The sequence below is a fragment of the Manacus vitellinus genome, unplaced genomic scaffold (assembly GCF_001715985.3).
Source record: "Manacus vitellinus isolate BGI_N305 unplaced genomic scaffold, ASM171598v3 scaffold_29_pilon, whole genome shotgun sequence".
NCBI classification, from domain to species: domain Eukaryota; kingdom Metazoa; phylum Chordata; class Aves; order Passeriformes; family Pipridae; genus Manacus; species Manacus vitellinus.
This window is the reverse complement of record NW_021940207.1, coordinates 4,260,728-4,283,937: the sequence shown is the minus strand read 5'-3', so window position 1 is coordinate 4,283,937 and position 23,210 is coordinate 4,260,728. Positions and strand designations below refer to the sequence as shown.

Sequence of the window (23,210 nt, the reverse complement as noted above, 5' to 3'; positions counted from 1 at the left end):
TCCGTGGTTGTGACTTTAGAGCGTGTGTGCTAGTTAAAGAAGAAGGCAGGAGGGAAATTTTTAGATAGTGGTGTCTGGTTATTAGGAACTAGAGCAGAGCCCTGCTCATCTCTGGCAAAATCACCCTCCTGGGCCAAGCAGAGCCACAGGACTCTCAGTCCTGCTCACAGACCCTCAACTCCTGTGCCAAGTCCATCTCAACATGCTTTGCTTAGCAACAAGCATTTCGGGCCTTGTATATTTAGCCCAAATTGTAATTGTGTAGTGTTCACTGCCAGAAATGCCTGCTCTTTGGCCACAAGTACAGCTTCTGTGGCTTCAAGAGTTGCTCATTCATTCTTCTAACCTTTTATTAGACCAACCTGTAATATAACCCAATAGACATTTACTGGTCGCTCTGACTTAGCAGGATTCAGTCTGGCAAAGTAAAAAAGCTTTAGGCAGAGAAAAGGAAAAACATAAGTATAATCCTCTACTATAACAGTTAAGTTTTCAGAGTGTAGAAGAGTTGCATTGTGTGAGCAAGGGCAAAAAAAATAAAAAATGTTACTCGATTGTTAACTGTCGTATAACAATTGTTATTATTTAACAGACTAGCATCTGGAGGATGTTAAAATTTCAGATTAAAATAAAAGGGACAAGTGTTGCCTGCTTGAATTCATGCTATTTCTGCATTAGCAATGCTCTCTTGCTTTGATTGGGCACCATAGCCCTTTAAAACTATATACAGGACAAACATTATCTTTTTAAAAGTAGGTTTGATATGGTCGATGACAGTTGTTTGCAATTCAAGTTACAAAAAGACAGTTCCTTTCCATTCCAGGGTATGTCATAAATGTCTTTTCTTTCTTTTTTTCCCTTTCCTTTTTTGCCCTTTTTCTTTATTCTGTCCAAAGTATTTCTTTATTCTACCCAAAGTGGTTCACAGAACAGGCCACTGCTAAGATGAATCATTATTCAATGTTTTAAATAACGAAGCGGAAAAATTAAATATAGTATCTTAGAAGAACAGACAGACAGGAGGAAAAGAAAATGAGAAAAAAACAGGCATGGCAGAAAAAAATTAAAAATCTACCTGCTGACGAGTGCAATGTTTGTTTTATGATACCAAATAACTGAGAAAATACAAGCTCACTCATCAGAATGAAACCCAAGGCTAGGCACTACTTCAAGTAGTTCACGAATAAGAGGCAATGTGTTCCAGAGCCTGTGAAAATTTAGTATTTGTAATTCTAACAAAACACAGTCAGAATACTTAATAAAACCTGGTGGCTTGACTTGACATTTTGTGAACTACAGATAAGTACACTGGTTCAATAACAGTTTTTATGCACCTGTTTTATGCTGCAGTTTTTCCCAGTGCCTTCTTCTGAGGTGGTATTTCAAAAAAAGAAAATGCTCATCCTGACAGCAAAGCCAAGACGCAGACCTACAAATTTGTCTCTGGCAAAAAAAAAAAGCAGATGACTGCTATCAAAACAAAAGGCCCCACACAGAGCCAGTTTATTTACACTGGTGAGAATCACAGGTCCTGCTACTGGTCACTGTTCTGTGGACAACTGGGCAAAACTCCATGTCTCCATAACTCATAAGCTATCGAGTGGAGGGATGCTGCCCAAGCACAAAGGCATCGGTTTGGTCTCACGCCTCTTCAACACAGCTCAGCTTGCTTTGGGCAGTTTAAATCCACTATTATACAAATGAGAACCACCACTCATTTCCAACTGGTTTCACTTGGTTCCTAACCAACGGGAAAGAGGATGTCATTAGAGAGAAATCAATGGAGACTTCCGAAAGGCTGCTCCAAACTGGTTCACAGCTACTTCTTAATGAGGGACTCCCGCCTTCCTGCTTGTTCTGCAGTGTTTGGGGGCTTTGTTTGTGCTTTAAATGCTCTTGTGTAGAAGGTAGCAAACCCATGACAAAGAGTCCTAGAGCTTCAAGTTCATTTTCACCAGCTATATTTTGAAAGAGCCTGTGGATGATGCAGTTCTGACACTAATGAATAAAGTATTGCTTCATCTGCTGCATTTCATTCAGTCCAAGAAACACAGGGAAGAACGAGGGCAAGGATTCAGAAAGACTTTAAAAGTTTATAACATACACGTTAAAAAAGCTTTTTCTAAAAAACAAGCACTAACATGGGGGCTGTGCTCAGGCTCGGTCAGGATGATTTGCAACAGTAAGGTTACCTCTTTATTCAAACTACATTTTTCAACTCTGCTTTTTTTCAAGCTCAGTGCTGCGAGGGATGGGACTGTAGCATCCACTGCAATGATGGGACCAGGAAAGTGTTAGAGCACTTCTCAGCCAGGACAATTTTTCTTGTCCCACCACTGAGATACCGTCTCCGCCCTGAAGCATCAATGATTTTTTCAGCTGCTGGCAGAGGTGAGGAACAAGGCAGGGACCGGCAGATCCCACTGGAAATACTCTGGTGCTCACAGGACTCAATTCAGCATCAAACTGACAGAGTAACAACATATTCCCATGCCTCATCTGGGCTGCAGCAGTGATCCACAACACATGCAGGACAGCCAGCTTCTGCTTCTGCCAGAATAAAAGACTCAATTGCATTATCTCATGTTAATGCACACACAAACCAGCACTGGAATGGCCAAGACATCTCACTATGCCCGCACTCCAGCCCCTTCCAACAACTAGCACAGCACTGCAGAAGCTCATGATATACACCAAGGAGCAGGTACATCACCCCCTCTGCCTCTCAACCAACATAACCCCTCCACTAGCAAGAATTTCTCTTGCTATGGGTTATGGGCCCAGCACAGACAACCAGAAAAAAAAACAGAACAAAAAAAACAAAAAACAACACAAACCCCACAGAATCTTTCAAGTCAGCCTCAATTTATTCTTTCAGGGCTCTCAATGCAAATAATGAAGAGACTCTGGAGCTGGTTAGCTTCTATGAACTGTCAAAGATTGCAGAGATGGGAACAGCAAAGCTACAACAGAGTGTCTAGTCCAATAAATCCATACCCAAGCTTCAAAAATTAAGGCAGAGCTACTGATAGCAGCTGCTGTAAACAAAACCCACTATGTCTATCTGCCTATAAAAAAAATACAATAACAAAACAATAAACAGCCTGACAGTTCATGCTCCCAGTCCCCTACAGACATAGCAGAACATAATTTGCTAGTGCTCAAAAGCTTCTACACACATGAAGAGGAGGAGAGCATGGAGAGTCAAGCCCTGGGAAACCTGGATCAGCTGGGTTCAAGCTTACCCACTGGTCTCAACGACATAACCTTATCCTGGAGCTCATCCTGCTGTTGTGCCTTGTCTCATGAGTCACTTGCCTAGTCCACCAACCAAGGTAAATGGAAGGAGATGGTTTAAAAAAAAAGTAATTAAAATTTCAAAGACCTTCACATGAGACCTGTTGTTCACCATATCTGAAAGGCACTCAAGGAAAGGAAGGAGAAGGGAACAGCTTGCTTTGAGTTTCATCCCTTCATTTAGTTTCCACTATTAAATCCATAATAACTGTTTCTGCACCAAAGTGGCAACTACAAGGAAAGACATCAGCACTGAATTTAGAACCCAACAGCATAAACCAAAGTGGCTAATTTGGTAAAGAATGTCCTGGGAGCCTCAGAGGGAGACAGAGAAGCACATCCAAGCACGAGGCAGCCCCACAAACCAAGTGACTGCCCTGTGAGGGATGCTGGCTGCACATCCCTTTCTGGCCAGGGCTGGCACTGCAGCATTTCAGTCTGTCTCAGGCAGCTTCAGAAACATGCATGGTCCAATTCATATGACAAAAGACATTGCAAGAATATGAGGAATTTGGTTTTTTTAGGAGTGGAGATGATCATTGCAGGAGCAGGAGATCTCTTGACAGCCAAGCAACCATCTGGTACTTCCCATTAGGCAAGGATGGACTTGTTCCCTTCCCTATCACCATGAAATCATCTTTCAAGTGACTGCACACAGTGGCAGAAGAGTGCATTCAACCCACAGGGAGGTGTGCTAGTGCTCAGAAATATTGGACTGGGAAGCCCAACCCTGCAATCCAGTTGAGATTCCCCAGCTCACCACTGTGCTCCACCTGCATCAGCATAGTGTCATTTTTCTGGGACTTGCAGAGCTTTATTAGGAGGGGAGGGGGAAAGGCAAGAGGAAAACAGCTTTTATGGTTACCAAAACAAGCTCAAGCCAGAAGGATCCAACCAAAAGGCATATCACACCGCAAAGCTTGCCACTCACTGCGCTCAAGCCATCCAGTGGCCATGACTGGTTTTTCTGAGGACCTCAAGACTGACAGCAGATTTTTACACATTTTTGAAGCCCCTGCTTCTGGCCTCATAACCCCTGGCACCGTCCCAGCACATCCCAACTGCCCTGCCTCAGCAGCACTTGTTTGGGAGCAGCTGCCAGCTCTCCTCCCCATGCCATGGAGTGCACAATCCCACACCAGCACCACCCGCCCCATGGCAGTGGGCACAGAGCCAGCGGATCAGCCATCGCCAACCTCACTCCACACCAGATGCCTCCTTAGTCTGCCCTGAGGGTGAGGCCCCATTTTCTGGAACTAGGAAAAAGAGGAGAAAAGGGAATTTGCTTCATCTGCAAGCTATAAATCCTTTCCATCTTCCTGAGCCCAGTATAGATAGGAACAGCTGTGTGGCAGCGCTTCTGTAAGGCTCCAGCTCTGTTGAAGATGCTGAAATTTAAGTCTAAAAGCTGGAGAGCAGGAGAGAAGTAAGTGGCAGGGAAAGGAGGAAGGGCAACCACAGAATCACAGAAAGGTCTGGGTTGGAAAGGACCTTGAAAGATTATCCAATTCAACTTCCCTGCCATCAGCTGAGATATCTTTCACTAAATCAGGTTGTTCAAAGTCCTTCCAACCTGACCTTGAGGACTTTCAATGATGGGGCATCCAATGCTTTTAAAGGAAACAAAATAAATATGAACTCCTTGGAAAAAGGCATTACTTTGCTTAAGAGATTTTTTGGTCTGTGAGTACAGAGGACAAACCCTGCTACGCACAGAGCTGGACAGGGTCTGCTGAGGAGCAGAGGGAGGAGACATAAAACACCAAACACATGAGCATGGAAAAAGAAGCCAAATATATAAGAAGTGGACTGTCAGGACCCATAGCTTGATGCTGCCTCATCCATCTCAGGACTCATCTTCTCCAAGCACAAAGAGAAGATGCTCTCAATCTTCAAACTACATCTAGCTCCACCCAAGGACCACCTTGACCCTGGTTAAACTCTTTTAGAGCTCCTGCTTCAATGTCTGGACATCTAATTTTGATTTCCAGCCTAACTCATCAGCAGCTACACTTCCTCCCAATGTTCATCTTGTAGATAAACATCTTCCCCAAGCTCAAACAGCTCTCCTCTCTCTGTGGGGTAAATACAGAATTGTGTAAGATGACGAGCACCTGCACTTCCCAGAAGCTTTGGTGCTCACGCCTCCCAGGATCAGGCAAGGTTAATCCCCTGCAAACCATCACAGTGGGGAATGGAAGCATTAAATCCTCCAGAAACCCAGCCCAGACCACAGCACATGAAGTCTGGTCTGGTGTTTGTAGGACCTATAAAAACACAGCTGTGCCCGCCTTTTCAGCTCTCTGCATGGCAGAGACCTGTGCAGAATGTTAGGCAGAGCTGGTCTTACTGATGATGATGATAATGATGATTATCATTATTATTTCTACCACTACTGCAGTCATACCCAGGGGCCCCCAAAACAGATCTCTGCAATAGAAAGAAATGGTCTCTGCTTTGATGAGTGGATAAATATAGTCTGAAACAAGTTGCAGCAACTCAGCACGGCAAACAGCAAGGAGGGGGCTGGCAGCACCAGCAAAATTGCTCACTTCACTGGTCTAAACCACACACACATTGAGTGCTTCAAATTACATTAAAACGCTGCTGGTTTATAAACTGTTGGCTGTTGTGATTTCACTTTTTTCAGTCATGTAACCATTTCTAACTTCCTTTAAAGTTCCATTAAGTAGCTTTTAATCAGCACCTTCTGGTTGATTTTTGTGCAGGTGTCAGGAAAAGAAAAATAAAATCAAAGTCAAGGTGAGATCAAGGAAATGCTTTGGTGGGAGGGAGAGGGGGGTACGGTCACTCCCCCTACATGTGCACACAGTACCTGCTCCATTGTCACTCCAGTGTCTTTTCCCTGTGCTTTCAATATGATCAAGAAATAAAATCACAAATGTGATCAGCCAGACAGACCCTCCATATGCAAGCAACACACCTACAAAATAATAATAAAGAAACACAAGGCCAGAGGATGCATAATCTTGAATGTTAAAAGCAACAGGCTGAAGAAATTACCAGGAACAAAATTCACCAGCCTCCCAGAGAGATTCCAGATACTATTCCAGCTGCCAAAGGCTGCAGGGAACCAATTCCAGCAACACTGCTGGGGCAGGCAATGCTGTGACGTGCACAGTGACCCTCTGCCCCATCACAGCCCTTCCCCTGAGCGGCGCCGCTGCTCCCACTCATCTCCGGCAGAAGGAAGCAGGTAAACCCCATGTTCCTCCAGCAAAGCAGCTCTGGCAGGGTAGGAGGGATGAAAACACACCAGGGTGTGAGGGAATCCTGGAGCTCTCCCACCTACAGACTCACAGTCAACCAGATGGGAAAGACCCGTGACCAACAGAGAACAAATTTAGGCAAAATGACTCACAGTGCCCCTGTACGCAGGGAACCAACGGGGCACGGAGCTGTCTCCCAGGATGAATTATTGCTGCAAAAGCAGGGAGGTCATTGAAAAAACAATTAGGAAGCCTGGAGAAGGGAGCCATAGAAAGTGAATGAAGTACATTGGGCTAAATATTTCTCACTGCTCTGCTCTCGCCTGCCAGATCCCAGAAGCCTCATGTTCTCAGGGTTATATATGGCTGGGTAATGGCTTTGCACGGGCTGCTGACAGCGACCAGCAGCATGTCACCTTTTGAAAGTGGATTAGCTTAAGCTGCAGGCACGCTGTCACATCACTAAGCCTGTCTCTGACCAGGTCCTGGCCAACCCTTAGCTCTTCCAGGCCTGTCAGATAATGACAGGATCCCCAAATGCCCAGCATCAGACAAGGCAAGGGACTGGCACTGATGAAGTCCCCCTATGAGTTCCTGATTGTCTCTCAGCTTCCAACAGACCCGGTGATGCCTGACTGTTTGTGGGACCAGACACTCAGGGTTGCATCAGAAATGTTTGTGTGTCTTGTCTCCCCTTCTCAGCCTACAGTGCCTGCTGTGCTCTTTGGGAAAGCCTCCTTCCCCAAATGCCAAGAAACACAGAATTTTTAGAGGGTGATAATGTTCCTGAGTCACATATAATCAGACCCACAATCACTAAAGCACTGACAAGACATACTGACTTTTTTCACCCAAAAATAAGTGATTGATCGAGAACAGTTTTCCTAGGAAAAAAGAGAGTTATTTTCCATTATTATTTTTAATTTCAAGAGAGTCAGAAAAATAAGAATTTCCACTTGACTTGAAGGTGACATTTTCACTGCATTTCAGAAGTGGATTATTTTTTACTTTTAAAATTCCAAATGTCTTTCTCTTCCTATTTCTCGCTAAGTTTTGTTACTGAAGGCAGCAGAACAGGTGCATAAGACTTCGCTTTTCCCCCTCCAACACATTTTCTTTTTTTGTTCTGAATTCTCTGAAATTAGAGTGGCAGAGGAAAAAAACCAAAACACTCAGACTTTTCCAACTTTCCTACAAGCTATCCTTCACTTCACAAAATCACTCAAGTGCAAGACTTAATGTGCTCCTTTGTTTTTATTTCTCCTTCCCATTCTTCTGTAGTCTTCCTGAAAATGCATACAACTTACAAAAGATAGAGCAGTAAGAGGAAAAAATATACAGATGATATTTAACTTATTGTACTCAATACAAAAGAGGAAAACGTGACAATGGAACAAAGCAGAGCATCCAAAACCATATAAAAAAGCTGTTTGGGCAATTTTCTTTAATACAACTGAGCTTTTCTTTTGAGGGAGGGTTGCAGAGGAGGAGGGGAAGAGTGTTCCACCCATTTCTAACCATAGTAAATCACCACAAACAGAAAAGTCATGCCTTGCCAAGACAGCTACCACTCTTTCCTAAAATCCTTGGCTTTCTCCTTGTTTCTGCTGCAGTAAGGTTCCATCACACACTTTCCAGTGTCAGCCAGGGGCATCCAGGGTGCTCCAACTGGCAGGTTTCCAGTTGAAAACCCCAGAGGCACTTCCAACCATGCACTCCTGATGCTGGGAACTCCCTCCCCCCAGGTGTCCACAAGCCAGGAACCCAAATCCCACGCTTGCTGCTCAATCACATGAAGAAAGGAGGACTTTTACAGCAGAAGGTAGAAGAAGGCCAACACACAGTGACTGGCAGGCATTTGCTTTGCAAACATAACAGTTTCAGAGGCTAATATCCTTTGAATTATTTCATATTCAAGAGTGTTCCATAGTAGAGGGAAAAGAATAAAACAATCCAGCCAGAAGAGGAAGCACTTTCAAATTCATTCTGCCAAACTTAGGCCCTACAATCCCCAATTATACCCATATTCCCATAGATCAATACTGAAAAGGGTTGTTCGAGCCCAAGCTCCTTGAATCATCACATGCCAGCAGAGACTAACAAGCTTCCTTTCAAAAGTATCAGCCTTGGACATGGGAGATCTGCTTCCAATTAAAACCAAGAAACACCTGTCCCCATGTCCTCCCCCAGCCCTACACCTCTCAGAAGGGTAGGCAGCCAGAGCAAGGGTAGGAGATACCTTCACATTCTTCTTGATATGAATGATCTGAAACAGGGAGGCTCCCACAAACTCACCAACAAAGACCAAGTCAGGAACAGCCTGTGTTAGCAGCCAGTTTATCTGAATTAGTTGTGGTTCCTTCCTAAAAAAATAAATACTCACCATCACCTCCCGGTTGCTTGTATGGGTTGTACTTTGGTTTGGGGGCAACAACAGGTGCAAATTTCTTTGGAGTCTGCTGGGTGGACACTGAGATGCTGGGAGTCCCAAAGGTGTGCGTGGTCTCCATCCTTGCAGTAACATGACCAACAGGCTCATTGGTACTCTTGGGTGGCAGCCAGGACGGGTGGGACATGGTTCAGATCTGAGAGGAGAGGCAAAAAGTCACATGGGCATTAGGAATTTAGGTTGGGGAAACAACAGTTGGATTCCTACTATTCTGCTGGTTTATGAAATCAAACCTACAAAACCCTTTAATATGTTTAACTGGTGCATGCTTCACTTTAGACAATATTGCTCCTAATGTATAGGACTTTAGATACAAACTTGTCTTTCTTTTCCCAGCAGGTCAGAGTTGCTGATTAGCTTATTGCTGGTGCCTACAAAAAGCATTGTTTTTTTCCTCTTCAAACCAGAGCAGAGATAGGTTGATACCCTGAAGCAGCCCATCAATCCCACCACCCGTTCAGCACAGTAGTGATGTATTTGCCTTTCCCTATTAGGCTTTTGTGAGTACATTAAAGTACAACAGTGTAGGTGCTCTGGGGACAAGTCTAGTCACAGAGAGGTAGACACTTCCAAAATACACTTTTAGCACTTTTTTACATGTCATTTAGGACCCCATGCCCCAGTGATTTTCATTCAGACTTTTAAGAAAAAGGATTTCAAAAGCAGCTAATCATTCTTGATGCCTCCATTTCTGAATGCCCAGTTTAAGACATTTTAAAAGCATATCAATTTTGAAAAAATGCCAGAATCCCACAACTGCTGACAACCAGGCTCCTTTTAGACATCTTGACTTGTGTAACAAAAAACAGAGGCAGCCCAAATCATTACTTATTTATGAAAATCTTGGCTTTGGCCTCTTAAAAGCCTACATCACTTTTGAGAACTGGACTCAGATGCTACTGAAAATGTTGCCCATAAAAATCCTGTTCATTGCAATAAACAAGTGCTTTTCACCACACACAAACCATACTTGCTGGGTAGCAACGACAGTCCTACAGTACCATCAGATGATCCTATGGAGCTGGATTTGAGAAGTGTTGGAGAAATGAAGACCCCATACAGACAAAAGCTAATGCTAATTTTGGAGCTCTTGAGTACTTTGTCACTTTTGCCCACACACTGCTTTGCTGTCAGAACTCCTCAAGGCCACCAAAGCCAGCAGGCAGTTGTGACCCAAACAGGAAAGATTTGTTTTGCTCATGGAAACAGATCAGTGCAAGAGATAGCACCAAACCATGGGAGACATGAGCAGACTGCCATGGCAGAAAGGCACTTCCACCTGGGAACAACAGGACAAAGCAGAGGAGCTGCTGGATTCACACAGAGGTGGTCTCTAACTGCAGCAGTAAATGCAATCTGCTGGGGCTGAGCTGCAAGAGAGTTGTAGCTCTGCTGGGCATGCCACCAAGGACTGTACCAGTGTGAACGGTTACCCGAGGGCAGGGTGGGAAATAGAAAGGGGGAAGATGAAAGGTGGCCTTTTGGCAGGTGCAGACCCCCTCAGAGGGACCACTCCCAGCCTATCTGGGCATATCCCTAGTGCCTCACAGCTAAGACTTCCATGCACACATAGTTCTCCAAGAAACAAGCAACACAGCTCTTTAACCAGCCCCCAGGATTACAAAGACCATTTAGGCAGGCAGAAGACATACCTGATATCATATTTAAGTCTGCCCTAGAGAAAACAAAGCAGAAAGGACACTGTTTCCCTTTTTTATTTCCTAATTTGGGCTCACACATCACTAGAAATGTCAAGACTAAGCTCTCAGGAATTAGGAGCAGAGGTATTTTGCCCGCTTATCGTGGCTGCATCCTACAAGCTTCATGGTGGAACAAATTCCATTGAGTCCTTTTATCAAAACAGTAAATGAAGACTCTGGGGTATAAACTAAAGAACGTATTCCTGTGGGTTCCTGTATGGATAACCATGTCCTAGCAATTTGTTATTGGCAATGCTGAGTCAGTCAGAGGAAAGGATCAAGGTCTCCACATGGTAGTGGAGAAACAGAACTTCCAGTTAACAGCAATGACTGTTTAAACTTATGGATATACACAAGTGCTTATTCCAGCACGATAAATTTACTTCAGGTAACAGGTTTCCCACTTCAGGAGTAATTTCTACTTTGAGTCCCAATGTCTGACCCAACACCAGAAAGTAGACAATTTATAGTCATCTTCCACCTCCATCACTCCTTGCACGAGAGAGAAACTGGCAAGTGCCAAACACTAGTCCCAACAGTTTTGTCTCTTCCTGGCCATGCAGTCTGACTGTTTGACATGCAGACAGTAGTTTGACAATTTCTAATACTAGAAAGTGAGCCAGCTGCACTAGGAATCCAGTACCAGTGAAAAAAAGACACAGGTTGCCTAGAAATGAGGCAGACAGGAGCATGGCAGGGGCAGCCTGGAGATGGACAAGTATCCAAGGCTGAGCTGCAAGGATGAGACTTTCCTCCTCTGTCTGCCTATCATCCAAATCTATGGTAAGACTGCAGAGCATCATTCTGAAAGCAAGAAGTGAAAGGCAGATCCTCCCCACAGGGCTGGGGAGCAAACCAGCCATGACAGGTGGAGGCTGAGGGCACAGGAACCACGGTCCCTCTGCCTGGTACTTCCCATTAACAACACCAACCCTGAAAATGACTGTCACTCCATCAGTAACATTCACCTACACTGATGCTTCCTCCTCCCACATCCTTCAAAACTGGAAAAGTAGCAATAAAATTCAAGCAACTATCTAGGTTTTAAGATCAGAAAGCAATGAGGGCACTCAGCCCTAAGAGCAAAACAGAACAAGTCTTCACTCTTCAGAGTTATTACATGAGAAGACAACTGCACCTTACCCATTGCTAAAAGTATCCTGGAGTTTAATTCTGACAGGTTTTCAGCCTCTGGCTTGATATTTCATATGAAAGAGCATCCTGCTGCATGAGCACCCTCAGATCCTGGACATTATCTCCATTCTGATTCAAAGGAAACAAGGGAAAAAAAATCCCAGTACTGACTAGATTATCATCATTCCTGTTCTGGAACGTTCCTTAACCACCTCCCAGGCAGCATGCCTTGGTCCCACTCAGCTTTCATGGTCTGCCAGGCTGATGGCAAGGATGGGTTGCACGATGCACAAACCAAGAATGTCTGCCTCAGCAGCCAGGTTGCACAGCACTGACGACGGCTGAAGACAATGAGAATTTCAGTGAATGAGCTTAAGGAGCAGAACGCTCCTATGGACAGTTTGGGAGTGTGAGGAACACCCTGCAGTAACTCAGCTGCTGACTGTAAGCTGGCACGCAGCTTCCTCTCAGCTAACCTCTAACGCCTTTGTTTTGGTCGTGGTGGTATTTTCTAATTGTTTCCCCGTTAGCCTTTTCTCTTCCTCTTTCTCCCCCTCTCATTTTCTGTTATGCATTTACTGTTACTTGTTTTTGCTATCTGGGCCTTGACAGTGTTTTCAGCAAGTTCCCTTTTCCTCATCTGTTCCAGCCCCAGCTCCCCAGCCTCAATTAAATTTAGCCTAACTTCTCTGCAAGATCATAAAAAAAGAAAGTGAATTAATCTCTTTTTAACAGCTGAAGTTAAACTTCTGGGTTTACTGTTATTTTACCCCCATTTTGTCAGCTGGTAAAAGGCCAAAAGCAAAGAAGAATGTAAGGGACAGGGTTTTGGAGAGAGGCACAGCCTCCCACCTCTCTGCAGACTTCTCCACGGTGGAGAACCCTGGCTAGTTCGGACAAAGCCATCCGTGCTCCCTCTCCATTCCCTGCAATATTGCCTATTTTCAGGTAGAAGCTCCTTTGCAGCAAAACATTTTGTGATGTAGGCAAGTAATCAAACAGGACAGAGAAACCTGGGCCTATAACTAATCCCCTTACTCTAAACTTACTCTTATGTCACTGTCTCTGCGTCGCTGTGGTTCCTGCACTTGAACGAGAATCTCCAGTAGATAATGGCAGTGCTTTTCTGGCCCACCAGCAAACACACCTTTCACTTTTGAGGTATTTTCTTCCATAAAAGGTTATTTTTCACTGAAAAGTTAACCTATAGGTTAAATATACAGCTGCCCCCACATTTCTACTCCAATCAAATCATTCTTCAGATGTGGTTTGCATTCAATGAGCCCCTTCCTGGCAAACCTGAATAAATCTAGACATGCAACATTTAACACAGCAAGGTTGGAAAAGCCTTTGTTAGCAGAGCCCCTGTCCCTGGGAACCCTCCCAGAGGGTCAACAACCTTTTGCTTCCTCGTCAGTGCCATGTCTTCCTGTCTTGGCTGAAGCCTTCTGAAATTCTGCCTGCCACTGTCCCATAGCCATCCCTGGTCAGCAGTAACTACTAACAGCTCTGCCCCTGATCTGACTGCTACAAGCTTTTCCTCTGAGTCCTTACTCACTGACCACTCTGGCAATACCCACTTCCCAAATTCACTGCCCCATTCCAGAAAAAAAATCCCCTAAATCTTTACGTCACTGCTTTGAAAGCCTTTCTCACTGACCATCTCAACCAGCCCTTCTGCACTGAACTGTACCCAACCACTGCTCCACAAAGCTTCTGTTGAGCTAAAGAATATTTATGAAGCACACATAGCCTCAACTGAAACAATGCAAGTGTTGGAGAATCCAACACAGCATTAGGTAAATTGTTTGGACAAGCAATTAAGCACCATAATTACAACTTCTCCTGTATGTCTGGCTTTAAATTTAGCTAGCTCTGCTTCCAACCATTGCATTTTGTTATGCTCCTGTCATCTGCATTACAGACCTGCCACTCTTACTTATGCAGATCCTTTCAGAACACAGCCAGGTCGTTGGTTAAATCAAATTAAAACATTTAAATTAAGTATCAATTAAACTCCCTGTAAAGGGCAGACTTCTCGATTCTTTCATGTATGTTTACTCTGAATTCTCTTCAATTTTTTAGCTACCTTTTGTGAAATGAATGGCATTGGATGACAGAGTAAGAACATTTTTTCAAGAATGGCAACTTAAAATAGAAGGGATAAAATGATGAATAATATTAAAAAAAACCAAAAAAAACCAAAAAAACCCCTGACTGAAATCAGCTGTGGATGTCTGAGGTTCTGCTAGCCTTCCTTCCTCGGAAGCATTAGTCATCACCTACTTTTGGAGGCAGAGGATAAGACCAGACTAACTATGATAAATAACATTAAGAGCAAAGAGTGAAATCACGCTGCATAAATAAGGAAAACAGTGTGTTCTGGTTCTATCATTAGAATGATCTTAATGCTGCAAGTTCAGAAAATTCTAACCATGAAAGAATACACCACAGCAGAGGAACTGGAATCCACGAATCCCAAGCTGAGACCGCATTATCTAAAAATGTCAGACCAGGAATATCAATAGAAGATAATACCAAGCAGTAATAAAAGCCTGACAAGGGTTTTTTTTGTTGCCCCTTTTTTTTTTTTTAAATGTGTGGGTGTTAAGAGCTTGTTTTTGCTTTTAATTACAGGATGTCATTCACCTTTGAGAAGCAAAGGTAAAACAAGGAGGGTTCTAAGTCAATTTACCCTCACATCAGATAAGCAATGACAAGGTAGAGTACCAATTTGTCTACTTTTAAAATTGTTAGTATATTCATCTCTGAGACAAGCTCGCTTTCCTGTGATTAGACTGTACTCAAATAAATCTTCATTTCATTTTCATATTTATAACATGGACCAAATACTCCCTTGGATGTTGATGGACTTCATCAAGACAGAAGATTTTGTCCCTGAGTTAATTAAGCTAATGCTTCATAGTGGGTAGCAAAAGTGTTTAACAAAAAACGAGCAACAACCGTCTGTGCTTCCAGACAGTCTGCTCTGTCTTCCATCCCACACCTTCCTAAATTCACTGGCTTGATGTAGGTCTGTGATGTTCTGTCTTAGTATCACCCATGCACAGTGAACCATCACTCCTAAGGTCAAAGGACTGACCAGATATACTTGACAGTAGATGTGACTGAAAGCTTTGTTGGGGCTTTTCTCTGACACACGATCCAGACATCATCTTTCCTAGATAACCCGAGTTTGTCTCTAAGGGCTTACAAGAGATGTGTAGAAAGGCAAACTGCATCCTCCCCACTCTCTCTTCTCTTTCATCCATGTAAAATATCTCGAAGTGAAAACTTCTGACTTCACCTTTCAGCTGAGTTTTAAAGGTCAGCTCTAGAAGCGAGCCAAAGGGACACCCTTCAGAACACAAAATCATGCCACTCATTCATTGCCCCTTTCTGTTTAGAGGTGTAACCTACAAGACTGGAAGTCTCTGAGTTGATTTGTCTTAATTTTTCTGCCTAAAATTCCCCAAACAGCAAATCCAAATGCCCTGCTAAAATACAGTTCTTCGCTTTGTCCTCATCACCTCCACTCCACTAATTAGTCAAATGCAGTAACTGAGGCTGACCAGAGAGATTTGCTCTTTACAAACTTCCAATGCTGTTTTTTTTTCTTGGCACTGTTCCCCTCTGAATGTTAAATGAATTTATTTCTCCATTTATGGTTGATATCTCCAGCCACGAAGCTCTCCTACTTCTTGTGGCCTTCAAAAGAGGATACAATGTCAAAATTCTGATCTCATTAGAGGCCTTTAACCAAACATAGGAAGTGCCATAGGTACTTATAAACTCAGCACAAGCTCTCCTGGGATATCTTTCCCATATGGTACTACTTATCCTCATCTATTTTACATCGTATGGGAAATTATGTGATTTGGGAAATTGGGATTCCTTTGGAACTCTCTTAATCATTGCCGATCTGCACAACATCTCACCAAATTTAAGTCCTGTAATATTAACCAGTCCAAAAAAGCTCCTCCCTCAAACCCTGCCTCTTCCCCTCAGATTCAGAGTTTCTTTCCATTGCCTGGATAAGGCAGGCATTTTTATCTTCATTCCAATTCCCTCAAAGTAAAATAAATAAAAAAGTAAATGAAATCAAAGTCACTTCTCCAGTTAAATAGGGCTGAGAGCATTTACCTATTTCCTGCTGTGGGACATCACTAATGTAATCAGAGGAATTAAAGGAGAAAGAAACCTAGTTAGAGCACTGCTTTTGCTGAATTATTCCTCGAAGAATATAGTCTGGTAATGTCTCACTCTGGCTTTAATAGGTTCAATCAAACTTCCATGGGATCTTCCAGAAGACCTGACTTAAATTCAAAGTTCACCCTGAATAAGGTTTGAGTAAGGTTGACCCAGATAACCTCCAGAGATTCCTGGAGCAGATGATGCTATTCTATGAATCTAAATCCCCAGACTTCCTGCTGGGACTTTATCTGTACTCAAACTGGTTTGCAATTACTGTATCCCCCTTAAGAGATAACAGCATTATCACCTACTGGCAATGCAACATTATATTCCTTATTCCCTAGTTGCAATGGTTTGGAAAGGGACAGAGTTTGTGCCCATTCTTGAAAGTCAATAACCGATACTTGGAAAATAACCTTTTTTTCCCCTAGTATAGTTGCATTTACACTTCATTTTTTTGCCAGCAGATCTACACCAGTTTGGGATGTGACTTTAGTTGTACATACTAAAGCAACTACAACTTTTACAGTATTACTCAGACGTAAACAGAAGACAGTAAGTTCATAGTGGAGATTGCAAAGATGTGATGGTAAAGAACAGTTTCTCTGGTACAAAGACGCTTGACACAGGTTAATATCATCATGAAAATAGTTCATCAGACACCAACCCAATATCATTATAATTCTTACACCAAAACCCTGCTGCTGGGACAATCTTGATATCAACCAAGATGTTGATGTCAAGTTTAAGTTTCCCCCCTTACCTCATTTCTCTTATATCAGCTTCAGTAATAGAAAAGTAGAAGAGCAAACTAAACATAAAACTTCTTTGCTTTCCCTGTATAATTGCATTAGTAGTTTTGGGATTAGATGCTGGCTATTTGAATTTGACTGCTGCTGCAAAACACACACATAAAAACTGATGAACAAGATCTTCCTCTTACAGCCATGTCACATCCTGCTGTTTGACAACAGACTAGGCTTTAAAATCTCAATAAATTGAACTTGACTTGTCCATGTGCACTGAAGTAAAGACATATATCTATATAATCTAATACAATTCTAATGACTGCATTAAAATTTCACCAGAGAGCAAGCTGATTCCTGACTTCCGTGGCTTGTGACAATCCTCAGCTACTCCAAACATAATCATATTGGATAAAACATTAACCCAAAGACTCAGCTACTTGTGGTCACAACAAACCCCAGGGCAATTGCCTGGAGGAGGTAGACCTGCTGGCTTACTCAAATACAGCAAAGTTTATGGCTGAACCTAAAGAGTTGAGCCAGGAGGTAGCTCTGAGCCAGACAAATTTCTTCCAATTGTTAAAGTCTCTCTTCCCGATAACCTGACTTACAAGTTAGGGAGGATGCTGCTACACCACAATGAAAAGTTTGAGATGGATGTTTCAGAATTTTGTGTATAAAATGAGAGAGGAAATATATTAATAGAGACAGCAAAAACAGGCAGAATGATGCAGAAAGGTTATTTTGGGAGTCTCAGACCATGAGTTCCCTTGCACAAATACTATTTTCCTGCATACAATTTATTTCAAGACCTCTTTGCCAAAAAAAGCTGCCTTTATTCCTTTTGTGCCCACATTCAATGTCTTGCCTATAGCACAGCTCAGTACTTGGCTTCCTACTTCAGCAAGGGATTGCCAAGCAACACAGAGCTTATCCATCAAATAAAATGATTAAGGGACTGAACTTCTCAACCAATGCAGACGCACTGGAATCAGGCCTATCAGGAGTCCCACATAAGAGAAAAGCAAACAGGACAACAAGAGATGGCAAGGTTAAGGCTGTCAGAGCAAGCTCAGGGAGTTTGGATGCTGATGCTGCCTGTAAACAAAAAGGAACTGTGCAGAACTAACATTCAGGTCAGCTATGAGATACCAGACCCCAGTGGGACCAAATGGGACTGTGGCAGCATATTGACACACACAGATAATTGTATTAGCTTTGCAGAGTGCTCTGGGGGGGTATGTGTGTGTGTCTCAGTCTCAGGAGAGATAGCAGGGATCTGAGCTCAGTGGGAAACTGATGGAGTGAACAAGGAAACAGCTTGAGGTCCTACTAAGCAAGGCTAGCGGGGGTGTAGGCGGGTTTTCAATTTACTACGGGGTCCCTGCACTTTGCTGCTCTTCTAAACTAGCTGTGGTTGCAGGAAGAGTGAGCTGCTGTTGTCCCTGGAAGAAAACATATCTACTATTGGCACTCTGAACCCCAAGCCATAAAGAGGGTTTCTGTGAATGGAAAAGGAGCTGCAGCCCAGAACACGGGCACAGCACGGACCCTACTCAGGAAGGAAGCACGTGCAGGCCCAGTGCCATCATACACTTCTTGTGACACCTCAAAGAGCTGGCAGTACAATCCAGACTTTGAAATTCTTTAATGCCTAAAAAGCAAGCAATTAAATCAATTCATGGACAGGAACTGTGTCCAGGATCAAAATCTTTGATCCCTCATTCTTTTCTTACCACCTGGTCCACTTAACTCTTCCTGCCCGAGATACCAAGCCATCCTGGAAGTCACAGCTTCAATTACAACAAATCCCTGGATGACTTCTTCTAGAGCACTTCACCAACCTGTGTCTCACTTCTGACAGCTCAGCCCATGGCACCTTGCAACTAACCAGAGGAAATAGCCTTTTTTCCTATGGAAAATCCTGTATCCTAACACACTGAAGAGTGATTGCTGCCAGATTACTGGGAACTGATGCTGTGAAGAGATTGCTAATGGAAGCAAGATATTTGAGTGCATAAAACTGTAGGAAAGGAAGTACACAAAGCCCTTTGTATAAACAGTCTGTTACAGAAAAAGACTACAGTTCTCTGAGTTTCACGACAACAGGTGATATGACATCATCAAGACATGAGCACACCAGGGCCATCTTGTCTCCCTTCTGCAACACGAAGCAAAAATAAAAATTTAAGTGCTTCCTCCTTTAAGAAGCTAAAAGTCTGCAGTACTGTCAGGAAAGAAAGAGGATCTCTGCAGGTTACCAAGTCCTGCTTTTAGCAGGAGACTGGACTATCACCAATGCTAGATAAGGCTTGCTGTGGTTTTGTCCTTGAAAACCTCCAAAATGAAGAATTCCCTGATACCTGGTGATTTGTTCAAGTGTTACACTACTTGCCCAATGAAAATGTTTTTCCAGCTCTCCAGTTGAATCTCCCAATCTATTATGCATGTCCATGGCACTTCATTTTGCCATCTGGACAGAAGCATTTGGCTCTGTCATCTTCACAATGCCCCTGGCAGCAGTCACAGGCTGCCATTGGATCACTCCTTTGCCTCCTTTCCATGATAGATAGGAGCAAAAGCACTCAGCCTCATCTTGTAGGCCATGTGTTCTAGGTCCCTGCCTGACCCTCCTCTGGACCCTCTCCAGCTCTTCAACATCCCACTTCAACTGGTGGATGCAAGACAGCCTCCTTGATGGTTAACAGCCTCAACAGCAGGGAGTAAAGGTGCACAGTAACTCATCTCAATCTACTGTCCAAGCTCCCCCTGAAGCAGCCCCATATCCAGTTTGCTTTACTGGCAATGACAGGACACACTGGACTCATATTTGACTGGGTGTTCACAGAATTCTCTAGCCCTTTCATCAAGAAATAAAGGAGAACAAAAGGCATAATTTGAGACAGTGCCTAAGCTGGAGGAGCTCCACAATGTCCATGGCCACACAGGATGTGGAGTAGTCACAAGGTGATATAAGCTACCTCTATGCTATTTGCAAAAAACACAACATAGAGCTCATTGAGAAGATACCTATTCAAAAAGGGCAGTTCTGGAAGCACAGGGAAATGGGTGAAGAAGAATACTAAAAGCAAAGGCAAAGCACACCATGACACACTGGAGCACATCAAGATAAATCTCTGGTTTAGTAACTGTAGAACATTAGTTCTTCTCTGAATAGAAACTTGCGACAGAAGACAAGTGTTTGAGATTTAATTTTCAATTCTACTTTGAAACTCATAAAACCACGAAGCACCAACCCAAGAAACTGCTGCTCTTCCCCTTTAACTCTGTGTCTGTTCATTCAAGGACAGTGATATGCAAAGCTCTGGGTGATATTCCCCAACTAGTGCAAACCACGGTGCTAGAAAGTTAATCCAGCCAGGCATCCACACTGGCCTTGCAAGTTTGCTAAACAAGCTCATCATATTAAAAAGCTGACTCCAGTTGCTCCACTACCATCACATTAGTGTTTTCTGGTTTTGACCACCCAAACTAATCATTTGTTCCCCTTTCCAGAAATCAGTAGGAAGTTTACTTGTGACAAAGGAGTTTTCATACTAGACTGGCCACATCAGTTCCCTAGATGTGAAACAGCTCAAACCTGACAGTCTCTAGGAAAACATTACAATGCTCTTTTACCTTCTCACTGCACCCTCAGGGAGAGACTGGCGGCGGGTGGTGGAAGAGGGGAAATGAATAATGAGCAGAGGGAACTTTTGGAGGGAAGGAAGAACCAGACTTTTAATGTATCTAGAGATAGTTACATGCTGCTGCATTTTAGCCACTGCTGGCAACCACTTGTTTTTGAGCTATGCTCGGGCAGGCAGCTGGGCCGTGCAGCTGGTAAGCACACACACAGCTCCATTTATCAAGTGCCCTTCAATAGTTGCTACTGCTATCTCACAGGTCTAAGGCAAAGCATGTTCCCACACACAACTAAGCATCTGAAAGGCATTTCAGCATGCCTTTGCTGTGTAATGCACATATTTCTCTTTCAAAGTAACACAGCTGCCAACACCTTAATCATTCCTTGGGGACCTTCAACCACGTCAGCCCTTAAGTGCTTCATTACCTCCAGTGCACTCCTGCAGAGCTCACATCCCAGGTGAGCTGTAGGAGCACAGCTCTCTGTCAGCTAAAGAGAGCAGACTGAGCTGCAGATCAGAATCTGTGCAAATCAGGTCTAACAGCCTATCTTCCATCACTCTTTGCTCCCACAAGTTTGGCCTCGTTTACTGCAGAATATCTAGGACAAAAGGCAAGACAGCAACAAGAAACTATTTGAGACTAAAATTATTGCATGTTTCTTTTCATGAGATCCTGTGGGAGAGAAGATGCTTGCTCCTCTGCATGGACACTTCAAGGGGCTATGGAGACCAGCCAAAGAACCTTAACTGAGGCACCTGAGTTGTATGTACATCCCCAAAGCTTTCATGTTTTTAAGTTATAAACTGCTGCCTTAAGTCACAAAAAATACTAAGTTTTGAAATTGTATTGACATGTTCTTGGCACGCAAAAAAGAAATAAACAGCAAATGCAACCAATACAGAAACTTGAGCTGCCCTTTGTTTCTGCAGGGCTTAAAACACTAAGGGGAAAACCTAAGCAACAAATTACATTGATCCATGGAAAGATGCAGTCTGTTAGGACTGGGATACCTATTTTGAAATTAGCTTGAGCACATGAAGGCATAACCTATGCTTTGAAGCTTTTACATTGCTCCATCAGCTTGAGATGACACTGCTAGAGGGATATCCTAAGGAATCACTTCCAAGGCAAGTCCCTTTTTAAAACAAGGTACCCCAGGGCCATTTTTTTTGTGAAGCACCTTCACATCACTGGGCAACCTGCTCTCTTCATATCAGCCCTGCTCTCCCTTCTCTGCAGCCCCGCCCCCATCCAGCACCCTTCCAACTGAAGTTATGATCCAATGGCTCAGGATGATGTAGGAAGGTCATTTAATCATGCAAGGAATACAAACTCATGCACACATATACGCATAGACATTTGCACACCCCTGATTTTTTGATTTTATAGCATTTGCTCAGGAAACTGGTAGAGAGAAAGAATAAGGAGAGAAACCAACAGTTGCTCACACGGATCAACACTTCCAGGCTCTCTCTTTTGCAGCTCATCTCACTCATACTTGTGGTTTCAACATGTGATTCACATTAGGCCCCTCTGCTTGCCATTTGATGGTTCTGCTAAACAGATGTGAATTTATTTAGTCACAGAGCCTGCTCTTTACACTGCCTCTTTGTAGAACAGATGGGCTTTTTTTTTTCCCTGTTCAACAGTATTCAGATAACGATCATACCCAGTGCACAGGTTTGCTTGACAATTTCGTATGAAAAGGAACAACACATGATCATAGACATGTTCTCACAGGAGTTCTTTCAGCAGCTTGGACACACCACGAGAAGCAATGGCACTGATGCAGAATGCCAAACTGCAACACCAGCAACATCCACAGAAGACCGAGACCTCAGGGATCCCAGAGATCAGCCCCAGAACTTCAGGCAAATGAGTGATGCAAGCTGCACCCAGCAGGGTCCAGAAGACACAACTCCACCACATGCACAGCACAAAACACGTCTCCTTGAAAGCTCGGGTGGAAGGGTGAGCTGAATGAAGGGTAAGCTCCTGCAACATTCATGGGGACATAAAAACATGGCATCTCCTGGGACTCCTCAGCATGGTGAAATAGCCTGGAAAAGCTATCCACTCCCTGTGTGGGCATTCTTCTTTCTGCACTGAGAGTGCCTTTGGCACTGGATGAAGCAGAACTGCACAAAGGCCCTCTCAGAGCAGAATAAGACTGCCCACATGAGAAGTACGCTCGGAACAGCTATTGCACTTTAAATTCACACCCTGGCTTTGTTTCGCAATAGCTTCCCTGAGCAGAAGAGCCCTCGGCTTCAGATGCAATTTCTCCTCATATTATCAGCAGCTGAGCACTGCTCCCATCTGAGGGTAGGATATGGCCTATACAAGAGGCCAAAGTACAATCTTGGAGGAGAAAGATGAGTTTCCCAGTGACTTTGCACTATCCTGTATATGGATGTGCCTGTATATTGCTTTAGTAACTGAACAATGATGACTTCACTGTAGCAAATGGCTCTGCTATGTGGGTAAATTACCTCTGCTCTACCACAGAAACCAAGCACAGGAGGTGTATACAAGGAACAGACAAATGTCATGCCCACACTTGTGCAAGCATCTAATCCCTTTTGAAAAGCTACAGGCCTGTCCCTCAGACACAGCTTTGCCCTCCATGCACTGCCCACCTGTTATAAAGATGACCTCAGTTTCTAGGAGAATATACTTAGGACTCATCATAAGAAAAAATTTATATATATATACACACACATTGTAAATGTGGTTAAAATTTGGTTATCTGGAGAATGAGACTCCAAGTTTCACAAGGGAAGTAAAAGTGGAATTCTCTGCCTGAAAGGCG

General features: G+C 43.5%; 1 protein-coding gene across 1 annotated transcript in view; it reads right to left on the bottom strand.

Moving 5' to 3' along the window:
• LPP (LIM domain containing preferred translocation partner in lipoma) overlaps positions 1-23,210 on the bottom strand; it is a 311,735-nt gene that overhangs the window by 205,987 nt on the left and 82,538 nt on the right. The window contains exon 5 of the mRNA XM_029960801.1: positions 8,911-9,112. Within this exon, the coding sequence (XP_029816661.1) occupies positions 8,911-9,103 (193 nt within the window). The 5' untranslated portion in view covers positions 9,104-9,112. The remainder of the gene's footprint in view (positions 1-8,910; positions 9,113-23,210) is intronic.